The 18602-nt window shown below is 30.6% G+C and overlaps 1 protein-coding gene across 5 annotated transcripts; it reads left to right on the top strand.

The window, feature by feature from the left end:
* The first annotated feature begins 1126 nt into the window (after nt 1-1126).
* Nucleotides 1127-4797, top strand: LOC131652879 (amino acid transporter AVT6A-like). Of its 5 annotated transcripts, XM_058922864.1 has the most exons (6): nt 1545-1680; nt 1932-2371; nt 2755-2907; nt 3029-3232; nt 3609-4204; nt 4311-4797. In XM_058922864.1, exons 2-6 carry the CDS (start codon nt 1972-1974, stop codon nt 4323-4325), a joined length of 1368 nt encoding a protein of 455 aa, XP_058778847.1. In that variant the 5' UTR covers nt 1545-1680; nt 1932-1971; the 3' UTR covers nt 4326-4797. The 5 variants fall into 5 exon arrangements, with proteins under 5 accessions (XP_058778844.1, XP_058778847.1, XP_058778843.1 ...); XM_058922861.1 differs by lacking the exons at nt 1545-1680; nt 4311-4797 and adding an exon at nt 1127-1245 and having other exon boundaries at nt 3609-4304; XM_058922860.1 differs by lacking the exon at nt 4311-4797 and having other exon boundaries at nt 3609-4304.
* Nucleotides 4798-18602: the final 13805 nt, after the last annotated feature.

Genomic DNA, 18602 nt, shown 5'->3' on the forward strand with positions numbered 1-18602 from the left:
AATATTAAAGTGAACATGAAGTTACTGATCAAAATAATGAATATTAACGGGAACATGAAGTTATTGATCACATTATTAAATATTAACGGGATTTTGAAGTTACTGATTAAAATATTGAATATTAACGGAAACATGAAGTTACTGATCAAACAATAATGAATACTAACGAGAACATGAAGTTACTGATTCAAATATTTAATATTAACGGGAACATGAAGTTACTGATCACAATATTGAATATTAACGGGAACATGAAGTTACTGATTAAAATATTGAATATTAAAGTGAACATGAAGTTACTGATCAAAATAGTGAATATTAACGGGAACATGAAGTTACTGATCACACAATATTGAATATTAATGGGAACCTGAAGTTACTGATTCAAATATTGAATATTAACGGGAACATAAAGTTACTGATCACAATATTGAATATTAACGGAAACATGAAGTTGCTGATCACACAATATTGAATATTAACGGGAACCTGAAGTTATTGATTCAAATATTGAATATTAACGGGAACATGAAGTTACTGATCACAATATTGAATATTAACGGGAACCTGAAGTTACTGATTAAAATATTGAATATTAAAGTGAACATGAAGTTATTGATCAAAATAGTGAATATTAATGGGAACATGAAATTACTGATCACAATATTGATTATTAACGGGAACAAATATTGAATATTAACGAAAACATGAAGTTTTTGATCACACAATATTGAACATTAACGGGAACCTGAAGTTCCTGATTTAAATATTGCATATTAACTGGAACATAAAGTTACTGATCACATTATTGAATATTAACGGAAACATGGAGTTATTGATTAAAATCTTGAATATTAACGGGAACATGAAGTTACTTACTAAAATATTGAATATTAACGGAAAAATAAAGTTACTGATCAAAATTTTAATTACTTTCAATATACATTTTTTTTAATAAAAAATATACATTTGAAATAAATATGTCTCCCGTACCAGAATCCGTGCGTTTGTCCCTAGTTTAAATATATCATTTTTTTAGTTTTGAAATATTTATTAGTTTTTGTCGGCAGAAAATACTTGGTCCGTTATTAGTTGTCATAGTACTTTTCTCATAAATAAAATATTTAAACATTTAATTTCAATTTTAACATTAATCTTAGAACAATTTAATTCAATTTCTAATTCGAAAATGTTAACATACCCATTCTTGCTTCCCCAGTTCTCCAACTATTTCGCGCCAAACAGGTTCTTTCACTATCCACAAATTAGTTCCATTCACATTGAAATTGAAATTACTCCAATTATTATGATTACGATTTCGTTTTCCATTGTTAAATGCTTTTATTGTGTTTGTATTTTAATCCACAATCTAGGAAAATATTGCTTCTATTATTGTACTATGCCATCTCATCCTTGATAGTGACCTAAGTTGAATATTTGAATCTTATGATTTTTTCTTACTTGAATCTTTGATAAAGTTCAATATTATATTATTCACTCATTTTTTATTCTTTGATGATGACTAATTTAAGTTACATCACTTTTAATCAATAATGTTTATAAGTTTCTATGATTGACTTTATAATTAAACAAAAAACTGTATTAATTCTTGCAAAAATAAAGAGAATTAAAATAATATCCATAATCATTATTCACCACTCAATTGTTGGTTGCACTTTTGTAAGGTTTCTTTTAATTCAACCAAAATTTATTTGGATTTTTAGTATATAGTGCTTATTTTGATAGTTATACTAAATATTTGGGTTGTGAATTATGATTCAATGTAGTTTTTGGGTTTGTTTAAATCTTTATTAGGTATCATGTTTTGAATTTAGATTTTTTTTAAAGCTTTGGTTTTGGAGTTATTCTAAAGTTTGAATTTTGTTTTCTTGAATATGAGAAATGAAACGAGTTTGTGTTGTTTATGACAGTGTTTGAAGAAGCTGATTTGAGATTTTGGGAGAGGTGAAAATGACAATTGGAACTAAGAAGAACAAGGGAGTTGTTGATGAGAACGCGCCTTTGGTACCGAACTCTTGGGAAACAGATGGCGAGTTACACGAGTTTAATGGAGGTTCATTTTCTGGGGCTGTTTTCAATCTGTCAACCACAATTATTGGTGCCGGAATCATGGGTTTGCCTGCTTGTGTTAAGAAATTGGGAATGGTGCCGGGTCTTATTGCCATAATCCTAACGGCATTATTGACAGAGAAGTCAATTGAGTTTATAATCAGGTTTTCAAGGGCAGGGAATATTTCTGCCTATGGAAGTCTTATGGGGGATGCCTTTGGGAAATATGGAAAAGCTTTGGTGGAGATATGTGTTGTTGTTAATAACATTGGTATTTTGATTGTTTACATGATTATCATCGGTAAAGTACTTAATTTACTTTCGTTGTTATTATCAATTTGGTTTTAGTGTATGTTTGGACCTATATAGCACCAATGCTTCAGATTGATAGCGTGTACATGATCTCATCACATTACATTCAATTACTTCCATATTTCAAATTATTAGCAGTGTCGTATCATGTTTTTATGTCAATGCTTCAGAGGTTGTTTGGATGGGTGTGAAATCACGATGATACTGTGATTTTGTTAAAGCTACCAAGTGTAATTGTTTCCAAAATCGCGTGGCCTATCGTGATTTCATTAAATTTACTGTCAATCCAAACATCTACTATTACCCAGGAACCTGGTTAGTAAAGAACTGAGGATTGCATAATTCAGTTTTTTGTTTTGTTCATATTTGTAGGTGATGTGATTTCTGGAACAACTTCAGGTGGTATTCACCATTCTGGTATCCTTGAAGGATGGTTTGGTGTCCATTGGTTGACTGGGCGTCCATTTGTTCTTGTTTTTACGACACTTTTTGTGTTTGCACCTTTGGTTAGCTTTAAGCGAATTGGTGAGTGATTCTATTTTTTGTGTGTTATTTCATGTGTATTCGTAGCACACCCGTACACTTCCCCTTTCGAAATTTGTGTACAAGTTTTTTGGCTTACCTGCAGTCTTTGCGGTTGTTGCAGATTCATTGAGATTCACATCTGCATTATCAGTTGGATTAGCTGTTGTTTTCCTTATCATTGCTGTGGGGATCTCAATTATAAAGATTATTAGTGGTGGCATTGGAATGCCCAGACTCTTCCCGGTCATTACTGATGCAGCTTCAGTTTTTGATCTATTCACTGTAGTTCCTGTGCTGGTGACCGCTTACATCTGTCACTACAACGGTACGCAAAAATTTCAGACCATTGTTTATAACTCGTTTATATCGTTTATATTGTACGCAAAAGGTTAAGGTCTTTTGATTACACATTCCATGTTCATCCTCATTTCATGACTAACTTGTTTGAAAAGAAAGCGTGCCTGTCAATTTTTATGAGCTAAAAAACTTGAAATTCAAGTTATTTTGATTTATTTCTGGCTGTGCATACTAAAATTTATTCACCGAAAACCCGATCATTTACTTGATAAATGCTTGCAACTACTGCAAAAGTTTGAGTTATGTGAGAGCAACCCATGACTGCAGTTATCTATCTAGATCTACCAGTTCATTTCATAGATGTATAATCTGGTAGTTGTATTGTGTGCACTCTTTATTTGCAGTTCACAGCATAGATAATGAACTAGAAGATTCCTCATGGATGCAAGGGGTTGTGCGTACTTCCCTTACTCTATGCTGTTCAGTGTACTCACTCACAAGCTTCTTTGGATTCCTCCTATTTGGTGACAATACTCTTGATGATGTGCTTGCCAATTTCGATACTGATCTTGGAATTCCTTTGGGTTCGGCGCTCAATGACGCCGTTCGTCTTAGCTACGCCGCGCATCTTGTGCTTGTATTTCCCGTAGTTTTCTATGGACTAAGGGTCAACATAGATGGTCTGATATTTACCTCATCAAGAAGGCCTTTGGTTGTTGATAACTTCAGATTTGCATCAATTACTATTTCCCTTGTTGCCATTATCTTCATAGGAGCAAACTTCATACCTAGCATTTGGGATATTTTCCAGTTCACTGGAGCAACCGCCGCTGTTTGTCTAGCATTCATATTTCCAGCTTCAATCACTCTGAAGGATCGATACAACATAGCAACTAAATCGGACAAAATACTATCTGTTCTTATGATAGTTCTGGCAGTCTTGTCAAATGCTGTTGCTATATACAGCGATGCATATGCTTTGATCAACAAGAACAAAAATGTGAGTGATTTTTTGATTTGATAGTTCACAGTATAGATATTTATTTCTATAATTTCAGATGAAAGAGACATAATTTGCGATGGTCATATAATTTTTTTTTGGATAGGGTCTGATGGATTGATTATTATATAAACAATGCTACCGCGTGTACAAATATTCTTCAAAAGTGTGTTACAGTTTGCAACTTGTTCAACCTTATATTTATACAGCGTCCGACAATGTATTTGTTGTCAAAATATCATTTCACTTGTAATATGCTCTTTGCCGTTGTAATTATGGAGGTTCTGTTGAATGTTCCTCTATTTTGCTGGCTTGATCTCTCTCATAAATGTAAGATAGGCATTTGTTTTGCACTTGTATGCATTATTATTGGATAAACGACCTTAGCGGAGTCCTGTTGCTTCAGAAGGAATGCTTAAGTTCAAGCATTTTTGAGCAAGACAAACTCAAATTTAGTTATGGATTTGAAAATGATGCATGTTAATAGTTTGTTTTTTCTAAGTTATCCTAGAAATTGAACATTTGGTGCAATTGATAGTATTGCAAGATTCTTATGTAATTATATATTTTTAGATTAAGTGTTTCATTGAATATATTAGCATCTTGCAAATTTATTCATTTCAACTATTTCATTGAACACATGTAAATGTTGTTTTCATATGCGATTGTTGAGGATGTTTGTTTGGTTTTGAGATTTGTCAAAATTTTCTATATACTGGTTTAAATATAGTTATAGTTTTTAAATCTGTCTTTGTGAGTGTTCCTTAATGACATTTCTTGGTTAAATCTAGATCGACTAGTAAACTAACAAAATGGCCAAAGGTCTTGCTTCTTAGTTCATTATTTTAAGAGATTTGAGTCTCTACACCTCCTTTACCAGCAATTTCAAAAATAATTCATTTGTGCCCATTTTCATATAGAAAGGCATCTTCATATATGTAAAATAAATTTTAAAATTAAAAAAATAAATTTTTATTATAATTTTTTCTTAAAAAGATACATATTGGAAAACAATTCCAGGAAAAATGAAAATATGAAATTTTCTGATAAAATATAACAAATTCGAAACCTTTTAAAAATGAGTTTTTTTTTTCTTCTTAAAATTGCTCATTAGAAAACTTGTATGGGCCGATTTTATGTTGGATCCAACTAAGTTGAAAATGGACGGGAAAAATTAAGGAGTAAACCTTGAAATTAAGGGACGGCGTAGTAGACTAATAGACAAAATAAATTGATTTTTTTTGTGAAGTAGAAGTTGAGGCAAGGAGATCCGCTTTTACCTTTTTTCTATGTTGCGGTGGCAGAAGGTCTAGCGGAGTTAGTTAGTAAGTGGATTGGAATTGGAGAATTCGAAACCTTCCTTATCAAAGGGGAGAGTCTTGTTGATTCTCTTCAATTTACGGATGACACCCTTTTAATCGAAAAAGCAACATGGAAGCATGTTAGGGCGATTAAGACAGTTTTGAGGACTTTTGAATTAGTTTCGGGTCTTGGTATCAATTATCACAAGAGCAAGTTGATTGAGATCAATACTGTCACTAATTTCATGGATGCTGCTTCTTATGTTCTTTCTTGCAAATTGGAAGATAGTAAGTTCTCTTTTCTCGACATTTCTATTGGTTCCAATCCGAGGAAAGCTTCGACTTGGAATCCTCTCTTGAATAAGATGAAGAATCAGTTGGTAGGTTGGAAGAATAGATTCCTTAATCTTGGTGGGAGGATAACTCTTTAAAAGTCTATTTTCTGTTCTCTAACTATTTTCACTATGTCTTTTTACAAAATGCCATCAAAAATTGTGAAAGAATTCAATAGAATTCAAAGCAATTTTCTATGGGGGCGTGGAAGAGAAAAGGAAGATTCATGGGGTGAGTTGGAAGGACGTAATTTACCTTATGCGAAGGGGGGATTAGGCATAAAGAATATGGCGGAGTTCAATTTAGCTCTTCTAAATAAATGGAGATGGAGAATTATTCGATGGAAAAATAATATATGGTATAAAGTGTTGAAAGTTCGATACGGTGATTTGTCGATTAAGGCCGTTTGTGGAGATGCTTCCAAAGTATCATCTTCTTCTAGTTCTAATTGGTAGAGAGATATTATTAAGATAAGAGATCTTTCTTTTGAAGATCATATTATCTCTAATAGTAGATTTATCATTTGTAACAGGTTTAAGACTCCGTTTTGAGAAGCAAATTGGTTGGAGGACAAACCTTCGAAGGAGCTTTTTCCGGATTTATTTTCGGTCTCTTGTTTGAAGGAGGTGGCGGTGGCAGGTATGGGGGTTGGATTGAAAAGGAGTGGTATTCAGGCGATTTAGGGTTAGGTTCGGTCGTGACTAATAATCCCCATCTTGTGGCCGATTTCGAGTTGTTGAAAGAGAAGTTGGAGGAGTTTGGGGATGTTTCGGAAGGCCCGAATTTGGTTTAGTGGAATCTTAATCCGAAGGAAGGTTTTTCGCTGTCCTCTTGTTACGGGTTTTATGCTAGTTTTCGGGTTCCTTTTGGGCCTCCCAATAGTAATGAAATTGTTTTAAGCTTAATTTGGAAGATGGAGGTTCCTTTCAAAATTAAGGTTTTTCATTGGAGACTTTTTGTTGATCGACTGCCAACAAAGGATCTCTTTGTGGTTAGAGGTATTAGTTTTGTTTTCCTATTGATTCTTTAAATTGTTCTTTTTGTGGTATAGAATTGGAATATAGGGACCATTCTTTTTTCTTGTGTGAAGTGATTAAAAATATATGGAAGGAGATTGCTTTTTGGGTCGGTAAGAAGGATGAAAAGGATAACGAGTGCCTTACAAATTTTATGAGTTGGTACTCGTTTTGTATGGACAAAAAGGTTAGGAAAGACAAATTGGGGTTGTTTGGCTTGCAACGATTTGGAGTATATGGTTGCTTAGGAATGGTATTTGTTTCCGGAAAGATGTTTGAAATGTGAATTACATTTTGGAGTATTAAAATGATGGTTTGGAAGTGGTCTTTTTGTGGAGAAATTACACATTCCAATTGTAGCTTGTACGAATTTAGTAGAGATCCTTTGCTATATTTATCGAAAGTTTAATTGAGTTGTAATCTCTCTTTTTGACGGTTTTCACTGTTTCATTGTGTAAAAAAGTTGGAGAACCCTTAGTTCTCACTTATATAATAGCTTTGCTTACCAAAAAAAAAAGTATATGTGTACTGGTGTTATAAAGTAAGAGTTTTTGGTATTTGATTTGGGTTGATTGTCCAACTCATATTTTTAACACTATCTTCAATTAATTGGGGGATTTTTATCGCACCTCATGTTTTTCTAGTGCATTAAGCGAAATTTCACAAATACTTTTGAAAATCGAAAATATATTTCTGGTTCGCACCCCACACACATATAATATTTTTGTTTTTGAGATTCGTTAATGCTAAAATTTATTTCGAAAATGCACTTCTCATATGAATCGAAAATATATTTCCGATTCCTAACAAACATGCCATTTGAAAGTCGCTGAAATTATTGATTAAGTACTGCAGCATCAATAAATAAATAAATAATAAAAGGATTACATAGAATTCATTTCTCAAATTAGTTTAAAGCAGCAAACAAACATCAATCAAGTTTTCACAAAAATAGTACAAGTATTAACATGCAATGACAATTAACTACACAAAACTAACAAGAATCTGAAAACCAAAATCACAACAGAGCAGATGAAATCACCGATGACACTTGTTGACAAATAGTATTTCAATAATAGTTAACTTATTTGCATCAGAGTTTCATCTTTCAACTATCAACATTCAATATTCACAATTTCTATTATACCACATGGTTATTGTTTATTAGAAACTGGAAATGCACTTACGATATATCTGAAATATATTTTTGATTTTAATAAATACAACTTAAAAAAGATGTGCACCGGAAATATATTCGATTTCTCAAAAGTACTTTTAAAACTGTGTAGGGTATTTCTTTACTCTATAGTTTGGAATAGTTTATGGATATGGACAAAAAAATCATTTTAAAATCCTAAGTAAAAAGATAATTCAATTAACACTTATCTCTTTGTATTATTCTCCTCACTCAGTTGTCATGCAAGTCTTGTGAGTTTGACTCCATATTTTTGTCCAATTCAATTGGTTAAAGACAGGTTTAATGTCTAACATTTTTTTTTTCTTCCAATTTTTATTAGAAAAACCACACCAATTGATTCATTCATCATGAAAGGACTGACCATTAACCTTCCCTTTGCATAAATTTTTCTTTCACAAAAGTTTGTTGGATTTTTTTTTTATAAACTTTATTTGTTTACTTATTAGTGATTGTGCTTTCTCAAAATTGTAGAAGTGACAACATTAATTTTTCATAAAGTACTCAATAGTTTTTGCAGAAAAATCTGAATGGATATTATCGATGTTTCGATTCTTAGCTTATGTTTGTTCCGTGGTGGAAATTGCTCCAAACACATGTTTACTAAAAGTTAGAAATTTTCAACTTCGTTAAAATCAGGATGGGGGTGCATTGGAAAGCGTAAATGAGAAGACAAACATAAATCTAAATATACATTTAGTTGGCGATACTAAAAAAGAAGTATCAACTAAAAAAAATTTAGTTGATGTATAATTATTACATAAAAATTTATTCACCAATTTTATTAATGTGATTGCTAAGAATCATGTCGTACTTTTTCAAATACATAATAATTGGTGCAGAAGAAAAATAAAATAAAAGGCATAATTTTACTATTTCTTATACTTTAATGGAGGGTCACAACATGGACGTCTCTGACATGGAGGTGGGTCGCAAAATTCTCCTCTTTCGCAACAAGACCTTAAAGCTCCGACATCTCCTACCATAACACCTACAATAACAATAAGAAGCACCACAAATTTCATGAACATTTTCACCATAGTTTCCATCACAACTAAATTTGATTTGCAAAGAAAAGTAAATCAAATATCTAACTGTATGTGATATGTTGTACCAATGGGTTGGTATTTATAATGAAAATGAGAAATATAAAAAATTTTAATTAAGTTTTTTTATTAAATTAAGTAATATATTTTTTCTTTATGTTGATTGATTTTTAAAACTTTATTATTTTCTATTCCCTAAGTTGTTTATAATATTTAACAAGAATTATTTTTTAATATCACTTAAGGTCAATGTATATCTATACCAATGATTATAATATTATATGTATTAAATTATATTTTTAATGATAAAATAATATATTAAGAGTTTAATTGTTATTTATTTTCAATATAAAAAAATTTACTCGTCAATTCATCATAACTATTTAATTTTATTATTTTAAAATAAATTAAAATAAAAGTTAAATAATAATTAGCTAACTATTTGATTTCTAACACTGACATTAGGCTGACGCTATCTCTCATTAGCATCGGTTTTTCACCTTATAGCGAAGGTTTATAGCCTACGCTAGAATGCAATTTTCTTGTAGTGTTATCTTATAAATATATTTCAATTAAATTTATATTAATTCTTTTACATAAGATCGTATTCTTTATTTTATTTTATTTTTGTTCTAGAGAGCTTAACAACAAAACTCACATATTAAATAATAAGAAATAGATAATTGAGGGTTCCAACCTGTACTCTATAGTATCAAATATTTCCACATTATTTATTACTTGATTTAATGTGTCAAAATATAAATAAATCTAAATATAAATATCTGGTAAATGAGTATATGAACTAGTACAAGGGTAAATATATGTTAAATGAATATTACTGAAACTAAAATGGCTACGATTGAGCTTCAATCCATAACCTTACTCACAAAAATAACAACGTTAAAGTCATCACGATTCGCCCCAAAATTTTAATGAGAATTGAAGTAAGGTTATGGATTGAAGTAGATCAAAACAAAAAATTTAATTAAGTTTTTTTATTAAATTAAGTAATATATTTTTTTCTTTATGTTGATTGATTTTTAAAACTTTATTATTTTCTATTTCCTAATTTGTTTATAATATTTAACAAGAATTATTTTTTAATATCACTTAAGGTCAATGTTATTTTCTATTTCCTATTTTTTTTTCTAAATTCTATGAATTTTTAAAATTAACTATTTTGTAGCGTGTATATATATATATATATATATATATATATATATATATATATATATATATATATATATATATATATATATATATATATATATATATATATATATATATATATATATATTCTTCTAAGATGATGGATTAGTTAAGTCCCTTACCATCATGTACTATTTCATTTGATCATTAGATCAAAATAAATTTACTTGATCTCATTAGTGAATAATATATTAGATTCTAATTTTTTTTCTCTTTTTTTTAATATCCATGAATATTATAATAAAATCTATGTATGATGTTACAACATAGTGACGTGATTGTGAAGTGATGAATTACTATAAAAGTAATGATGTTTAGTCGATGTTTGTGATGTATTGTTGTATGATGTTACAACATAGTGACATGATGCATTGTTGTATGATGTTACAATATAGTGACGTGATTGTGAAGTGATGAATTACTATAAAAGTAATGATGTTTAGTCGATGTTTGTGATATGTTGTAAATGTTATATTTGTATGGGTGTTGCATTTATTGAGTCACATCCATTGCATAAAGAGATGGCGACCTTAATGGCAAATAACGACGGTGTGCCCAATGGCAAATTTTGAGACAGTGGGAGTTTTGATCCAAATGGTACCACATGCATTTGCATAAGTCGAGTCGCATTTGAATTGAATTTAAGATTGCATTGATTTGTGTTTGAATTGTTGAGATGATGAGATGTTTGTTGTGACGTGATGATAAGATGTTATGTGATGAGAAGTGGTGATATATGTATGATCTTTACCATGCTTTGAATATTATCTTACGTTTCTTTATAATGAATGATATCTCACCCTTCTATTTGAATGTTACCCTCCGTTGGTAACATGCAGGTAACGACGTGGAGTAGTCGTTTAACTATTAGCTCGAGTCGGTGTGTATATGCTCTGATACGTGACACTTGGGAGACGTTTATTTGCTTTGTTTATGTCGTGATACCTTGTTGGATTTTGTTGTCGTTTTCCTTATGTTGAGACATGTTGGATATTGTTGCCATGTTGGCAAAGATGTTATGATATGGATTATGACGTTAATTTATTTCCGCTGCGATATTGTGAACCATTTGGATTTAGATGTTTAATGAAGATGATTTCTCTGTTGTTGGTGTTATGTATCTATGATCTTGAGCATGATTTGTGATTTGTTTAAGTTGATATTTGTGACGCCATAAATTTGTTGTGTGTTTTGATGTTTTGCACTCTGATTTTCCTATTAAACTGTGGGGTAGATTTGGGGTGTTACACTACCAACAATTGAGATCTCCTCAAAAATGGTCCAAAAGACATTTGAGTACTCTAAAGAAGGAGAAACATCATTATTGACTAACATAAGGAGACATGTCAGTTGTTCTCAACATCATATTACGTCATACTAGGGAATATTTAATGTGTTTATTTCCAAGAATGACAATGTTTTCATCTGGAACTTTCAGGTCCTTAGATTTTGTGGTTGGGTAAAGGTACGTGTCACAAACCCTAACCCCGCTAAAAAGAAATAAGGGCTTGGGGGCAACTGTCTCGGGCCGCCCACAAGACGTATGGAGGCGAAGGCTCAATAACGATGCAACAAAACATTTAGCAGAGAACAAGTAGATGCTTCTCTTCCACCGGAAAAACAATCTCTCTCGAAAGTATTTTGCCAACTGTCTAGATCAATTTGACGATTGACCGCATCTCACGCCGTTCCATACCCGTGTAGTTACCAACAATGCCCCCTATTTAAAGAGGAAATCACGCCAATTCAGATGTATTTAAATCCTTGTCATTCAAACACCACTTTTGATTCTTATATAAATATATTATTATCCTATAATATCATAATTTATTAAAAAATATTAACACATTATATATATATAATGGAAATAATTAGTTCTAATAAATTATTAACCGAACTAGTTAATCTCAGAGTCTGCAAATCCTAGTTCAATTGGCAAACGTCTATATCATTATGTTGGACGTTATCACAGAACTTTGAAACCTGATAGTCGTTGTGTGTGTGAGTTTCTTCTGATTATTACCACTTTATCTACTGACCCAAAAAACTGTAATAGTTTATAAAAAAAAGTATACAATTTTCACTACAAATTATAAGTAAAAAACATCTATTTTATTTAAACATTTTATTCTAAAAATATATTTTAAAAGATAAGTACAAATTATATTTAATTAATTTTTTGTCTCATTTTTCCCATAAATAAAAATCAATTAAAATTAGTTTTATATCTAACCATAAAATATATTTTTTTAACAAATATAAATGTAATTTTTTAAGAGAAGGTTGTGTGAAGAGAAGATGTATAATAAATAATTAAGATTGATAATAATAATTTTATTTTATAAAATTAATAATTTTATTTAATTCATTATTATTGGAGAGGTTAAAAGAGAGTAGTGTAGGGAGATTAAGAGAGAATGGTGGAGAGGAATTGAGTTTGAGTGACTTTGAAGCGCCAAAATTAGGGTGAGTCTGCGACGCTCTGTCTATTTTTCACTACAAATTATTCTCTATATTCTATTTCTCTTTTTTTGCTCTCTTTCATAAAAACTAACTAAAGTAACCCAAAATTAACAAGGGAGAAATTACTGAATCCTAATATGTTGTTCCCGAGAGATTAATAGAATGTTGAAGTAGTTTATACTTATTTATTTTATAAATAAGTAATAAGGATTGATAATTACAGTTATTTTATAAATTATAATATTTTTAAAAGTTAATAATTATTAATTAATTAAATGCTAACCAGTGCTCTTGGATACTCTTTAAGTGATTAAAATAGTAAGTATTTTTAAAAATGCGTGTATTCAATGATTAAAAATGTATTGAAATTTGAAATCTTAATTTTTATAAAGAATATTTTCTTTATTTAGTACTCCCTTCGTCCCAAATTATAAGAGAAAAAACAAAATCACACTTATTTTTTTTTTGTTGGTGTTAACCGACCGGTATCGGTGGGGAAAGGGGCCCCACATGACTAATCCGGACCCGGGCTCGGAGGCGACGACACCATGGCCCCAGGGCGTTTTTGACTCCAGCCGGGATCGAACCCAGGTACTAGCCGGTTCCGTCCCTTTTTGGAGAAAGCTCATTTGCCACTTGAGTCAACCATTTGAGGTTACACTTATTAAGAAAAGTAAAAACACACTCATTTGACTTATGGTTTTTTTAAAATAAAGTGCTTTGGAAAATTTTTAAAAAAATTCTTATTGCTCATGGAAATGATGAGAGAGAATGTAAATTAAATGCAATTTGCATTTAATTTTATCTTGAAAGAAATGAAAGATAGTTTTTTCTCTTATATTTTGGGACAAGAAAAATGTATTTTTTTCTCTTATATTTTGGGACGGAGGGAGTATTGTTAAAAAGTGTCCTGAGGACACTCGTTAGCAAGACCCTTATTATTATTATTAATTAATTAATTAATTATTTTTGAATGAATTTCGGAAGGAAATTTTGAGAGAGAAGTTATAATATTGAAATATAATTAATAATAGGATTATACTAATAATGATGATACATATCTAAACTAAATATTTTACATAATTGAATTTAATGATAAATATTATCTTTAAAAAATAGATTTTTTAAAATTTTAAATTATATTTATAGAGACATTTTTGACATCTAAATATAAATATATTCAAATATTTTTTTAAAAGATTAATTTTGATAAGTAATAGAAATATAAATGATTGAAAACTAAAATATTATTAAAATCACATCATTTAAAAAAATTATCCGGTGCCATTAAGCCAATGCTTGGAGTATGAAATTTGGCTTTCCCCTCTCATATCCTCTATGTAGATGATATTATTTTTTTTCAAGGACACTAAAGCTAATATTCAAGAACTTATTTTCCTCTTTCGCTGTTTATGCAGGAACTTCGAGTTAAGTTTTGAGTCCCTCTAAATTTGTCTTATATGTTGGTAGCATTAGTCGGATTAGGCTTAAGAATCTGTTAGATTTAACAAGTTTTATTAAGGATTTACTTTCCTTTACTTACCTTGGTGCTCCTATTTTCAAAGGTAGCACTACTACGGAAAAGTCATACTACAACAGTTGGAAAAGGGATACCATAATGTCTGACCAACCATTGTGAGGTAAGAGGTGGTTGTATGTCTGGTACTTTCCACCACGATCATGATGTTGTGATAATAAGACATGACGTGCGCTACCTAACACAATTGTTACGATTAACAATCATTGTGATATATATTTAACTAATGTGTTCGAAACCCAACAACAACAACAACAACAATTTATTTAGAATATAATTAACATTCCACCACTATTACATTAGGTAACCATTGTGGAAAGTACACTGAGTTTATTATATAATATGTAGATGACTTGTTTTTCCATACACCTCACTAAACAAATACAACCATTCAAATTTATGAAGAAGTATATAATCTGAAAATTAAACTATTCTTGAAAAACAACTTAAACAAGCAACTATTTTTCAAATTGCATGCATATCATAACTCATATATTGCTCTTTAACATATAGGATATGGTTCAATGGCCTAAGTCCTTTATGGAATCGATTTCTTCGCTTCTAGTTTATTTATAATAGCATCAATTTATTGGATAAGTCTGCCTCATCATTGTCACTATCATGATGATTATGACTTATCATCCTAACAATCATGATGGTAAGTGACGATGATGAGGTAGACTTAGCCAATAAAGTGATATTATTTAAAATAAACTATAAAGAAGGAATTGATACCATGAAGGACTTAAGTCATTGAACCATATTCTATATGTTAAAGAGCGTGGGATGAATTATAAAACGAATGCGATTCGAAAAGCATTGATTGATCTAAGTTGATTTTCAAATACAACTTAATTTTCCGATTATAAGTTTTTAAATCAATTTAAATGAATGCATTTTTCAGTAAAGAGTTAATGAAACAAATAATTTACATACAATATAATAAAATCAACTTGATCTTCTGTCAATTTGCATAAGAAATTAAAGAACAAAACATTGCTAAGTCACGATTTGTTCTTGTTCCGAGAATATTAATCAACAACAACACCATACAATAACATACAAAAACATACATTTTATCACCAAAACACTGACAACATAGAAGATCACAATACATAATAAAATGTTTTACGAACGTACCTTTTATTGAAAAGAATCGTGGAATTAATGATGAAGTTTATCTACTTTATGTTGCTATGAAAAAAATACCAAGCACATAAATTTAAACAATAACTTCATACTTCTTGTATTTTTTTTCTGTAGCAACACAAACCATATGTAAACCATAGCCAAAGTATGTGCTTTGGTTTTCTTCACTCACTTTCCCGAAAAGTAAAAAAAACATAAACACCATGACATTAACAACATACATGGAACATTCACAAAATGAAAAAAACCAGAATATCATGCCAAATGGAAAAAGCATTTTTAACAAAAATTATGGAAAATGGGAGAAGTTGATTACCTATAAGTTTTATGAAGCTTATGAGATGAGTTCGTTGCATGGAAGAGCCAGATGTTAGGGTTTTGCTTTGAGAAAAATGGAAGAAAGCTTATGAAAAAGAAGAATAAAAATAAATCTTTCTGTTTGATGCGTTTGAACTTGATTACCTTTAAGTTTGAGGAAGCATATGATGACGAGTTGGTTGCATGCGGAAGATAGAGATGTTATGGTTTTGTTTTGAGAGTGACGATTATTATGTGTTGAAGCTTAATAACTTCGCGCATATATATATATATATATATATATATATATATATATATATATATATATATATATATATATATATATATATATAATAATTTTATTTTAATATATTTATAAGATTAAACCGACAACCCCTTTTTGTAACGAAAAGAAGAAAAAAAATGTTGGTGCTGGAAATCAAAGCAAGTAAAATTCAATATACCATAACGGTTGATTTATACAATCATAATTAAATGTATTTTAATAACTAGTTAAAAAAATAAGGAGCGCGTAAATGAGATATTATCACGGTTAACATGAAGGCCGTTGTAATGACATGTTATGAAAGATCTTTTTATAGTAGTCTAGGGATCAGTCCATCTGTTTCCAACCGGTCACTAACAAGATTTTGGCAAAACCCACAGCTTAGAAATGTTCCCTCCTCACAATTGCTGGTAGGTCGCTTCTGGTGCAGTCAATGGTGCATTACATGTTAATGTTAACCCATTCTTGGGCTATCAACCTGCTTAAAAGAATTGAGAGAGCATCCATGAATTTTATATGGAGTGGGAACATTAATTAAAGGAAAATGATCACAGTTTCTAGGAAAAAGTGTGTCAACCTAAAGATTATGGGGGTCTTAGGCTGAGATCTTTACTTAGCCTAAATCATGCAAGAAACCTTAGGCGCTGGGATTTTAATAACTCTTGTAAGGACTGAGCTTGTATTCTTAGAGGTAAAGTTTTTAAATCTAAAGGTAGAATCACTCACCACATTCCTTCTTTTATTTGGCTTAGGATAAAGGAGGAATATCTCAATATCTTGGAGAACTCGGTTTGGAGCTTGGGTAAAGGTTCGAGAGTTAAATTTTGGAAAGATTTATGGTGTGGTCTGCCTCTTATTAATGAATCGGATTTGACAACTGCTTGGAATATTAATCTATATGCCACTATTATGATTTTATAGTTAATAATTCTTGATCTTTTCTTGTTGCCTGGTATGATCTTTTTCCCTTTCTTGAGGAAAGAATTACAGGTCTTGCTTTTGATGATTCTTGTGAAGATCAACTGTAATGAAAAAATTCAAATAATGGCCAGTTGACCTTAAAGGAGGCCTATCAATTAATAAATTACACTGCTTCTAAACAAAAATGGGCCAATGTCATTTGGAGTCTTGATCTTCCTCTAAGTAAGTTCCTACTAGTTTGGAGACTGATACAAAATAAAGTCCCAACTGATGACCAGTTGCTGTCCAGAGGTTTTTAGGTGGTCTCTGTGTGCTCCTTGTGTAAAATACATGCTAAGCAAACTAAGCGTTTATTTTTTCAGTGTGTGTTTGCTAGCAACCTGTGGAACTGGTTTGACTGTATTCTGAATCAACGTAACCAGGTTTCAATTCTGAATTTTTAGGAGTTATCTTCTAAAGCCACTTCTCCTCAAAGTGCTTTTTTGATTCATGCAACTTGCATTTTCTTAATCAACAAAATTTGGAAGGCTAGAAATGCAATAAGATACTTCAACATTGTGCCGAGTATGCATTCTATTCGTGCCTCGATTACAAGTGAATCTCTCTTGTTCCAAATCTAAGTTAACCTTAAAGCATAACATGTTCGATTTTGAGATCATAAGGCTTTTAAGGTTAATTTTAACCCCTCGAGAGCTTCTTCTATAAAGGAGACTTATTAGAATCTTCCCTCCGAAGGTTGGTTAATATGCAATATTGATGGATCTTTTGTTTCCAATTCCAATTCATCCGATTGTGTTGGTTTATTCAGAAAAAGCTCTGGCGAGTTTGTTTTAGCTTTTGTTGATTCTTTGCCCCGAGGAAACTCTTTATTGGCAGAGTGTTGTGGTGTTCTTTGTTGTATTAAAATTGTTAAAGATAAAGGTTGGAGGAATATTTTGGGTTGAATCTGACTCTTCTATGGTAGTGAAAGCTTTCTCCATTGTTAACCTAAATAGTGTTCCTTGGCAGCTGGAATTCTAACTTCAAGTATATTTTACAAATTAACTTTCTCATTTCTCACATTCACATAGAAGAAAATGATTTTTTTTTTTGCTAATTTAGGCCACACAACTAATGCCTTCGACATTTTTTATTCTTTACAGATCTAGATTAGAGGCGATTATGTAAAAAATTGGATATTTTTTTTCAGTTAAGATTTAATTACTTTTGAGTGTGTATCAATCTTCTTTTTATTAATATAACCTTTATTAAAAAAATTTACATCTAATTTCCTTTAAAAAAATTTATAATTTTTTTTAATATAGTGATTGTGATTAAGTGAAATGTCACATTATCAAAATATTTGAGATTATCTCATTACATCCCTTGAATCTCTTAGTCACCTGACGAAATTCTAATTTTGCCCCTACTTTCGTAGATGCATTTTCGAAAGTACATTTTTTTTTCAAAAAAATTGTTTCTTTCTGTAGGTACATCTAGAGAACGTATTTAGACAGAGTGTTCCGTAGATGCATCTACGAAACAGTCTGCTAAATTTTCAAATGGCGACTCTAAAACTCAATTTTTATAACAATGAAAAACCCAATTTACAGTCAATTAAAGTAATGCAATTTAAATACAATAGTGAATAGTACATCAAAAAAAC

The sequence above is a fragment of the Vicia villosa genome, linkage group LG2 (assembly GCF_029867415.1).
Source record: "Vicia villosa cultivar HV-30 ecotype Madison, WI linkage group LG2, Vvil1.0, whole genome shotgun sequence".
In the NCBI taxonomy this organism is placed as follows: Eukaryota; Viridiplantae; Streptophyta; class Magnoliopsida; order Fabales; family Fabaceae; genus Vicia; species Vicia villosa.

Coding starts and splice junctions, on each gene's coding strand:
- LOC131652879 (XM_058922861.1), top strand. CDS start 1,972: ATGACAATTGGAACTAAGAAGAACAAGGGAGTTGTTGATGAGAACGCG. Junction 2,372..2,754: donor TGTTTACATGATTATCATCG/GTAAAGTACTTA, acceptor TCATATTTGTAG/GTGATGTGATTTCTGGAACA. Junction 3,233..3,608: donor TTACATCTGTCACTACAACG/GTACGCAAAAAT, acceptor CTTTATTTGCAG/TTCACAGCATAGATAATGAA.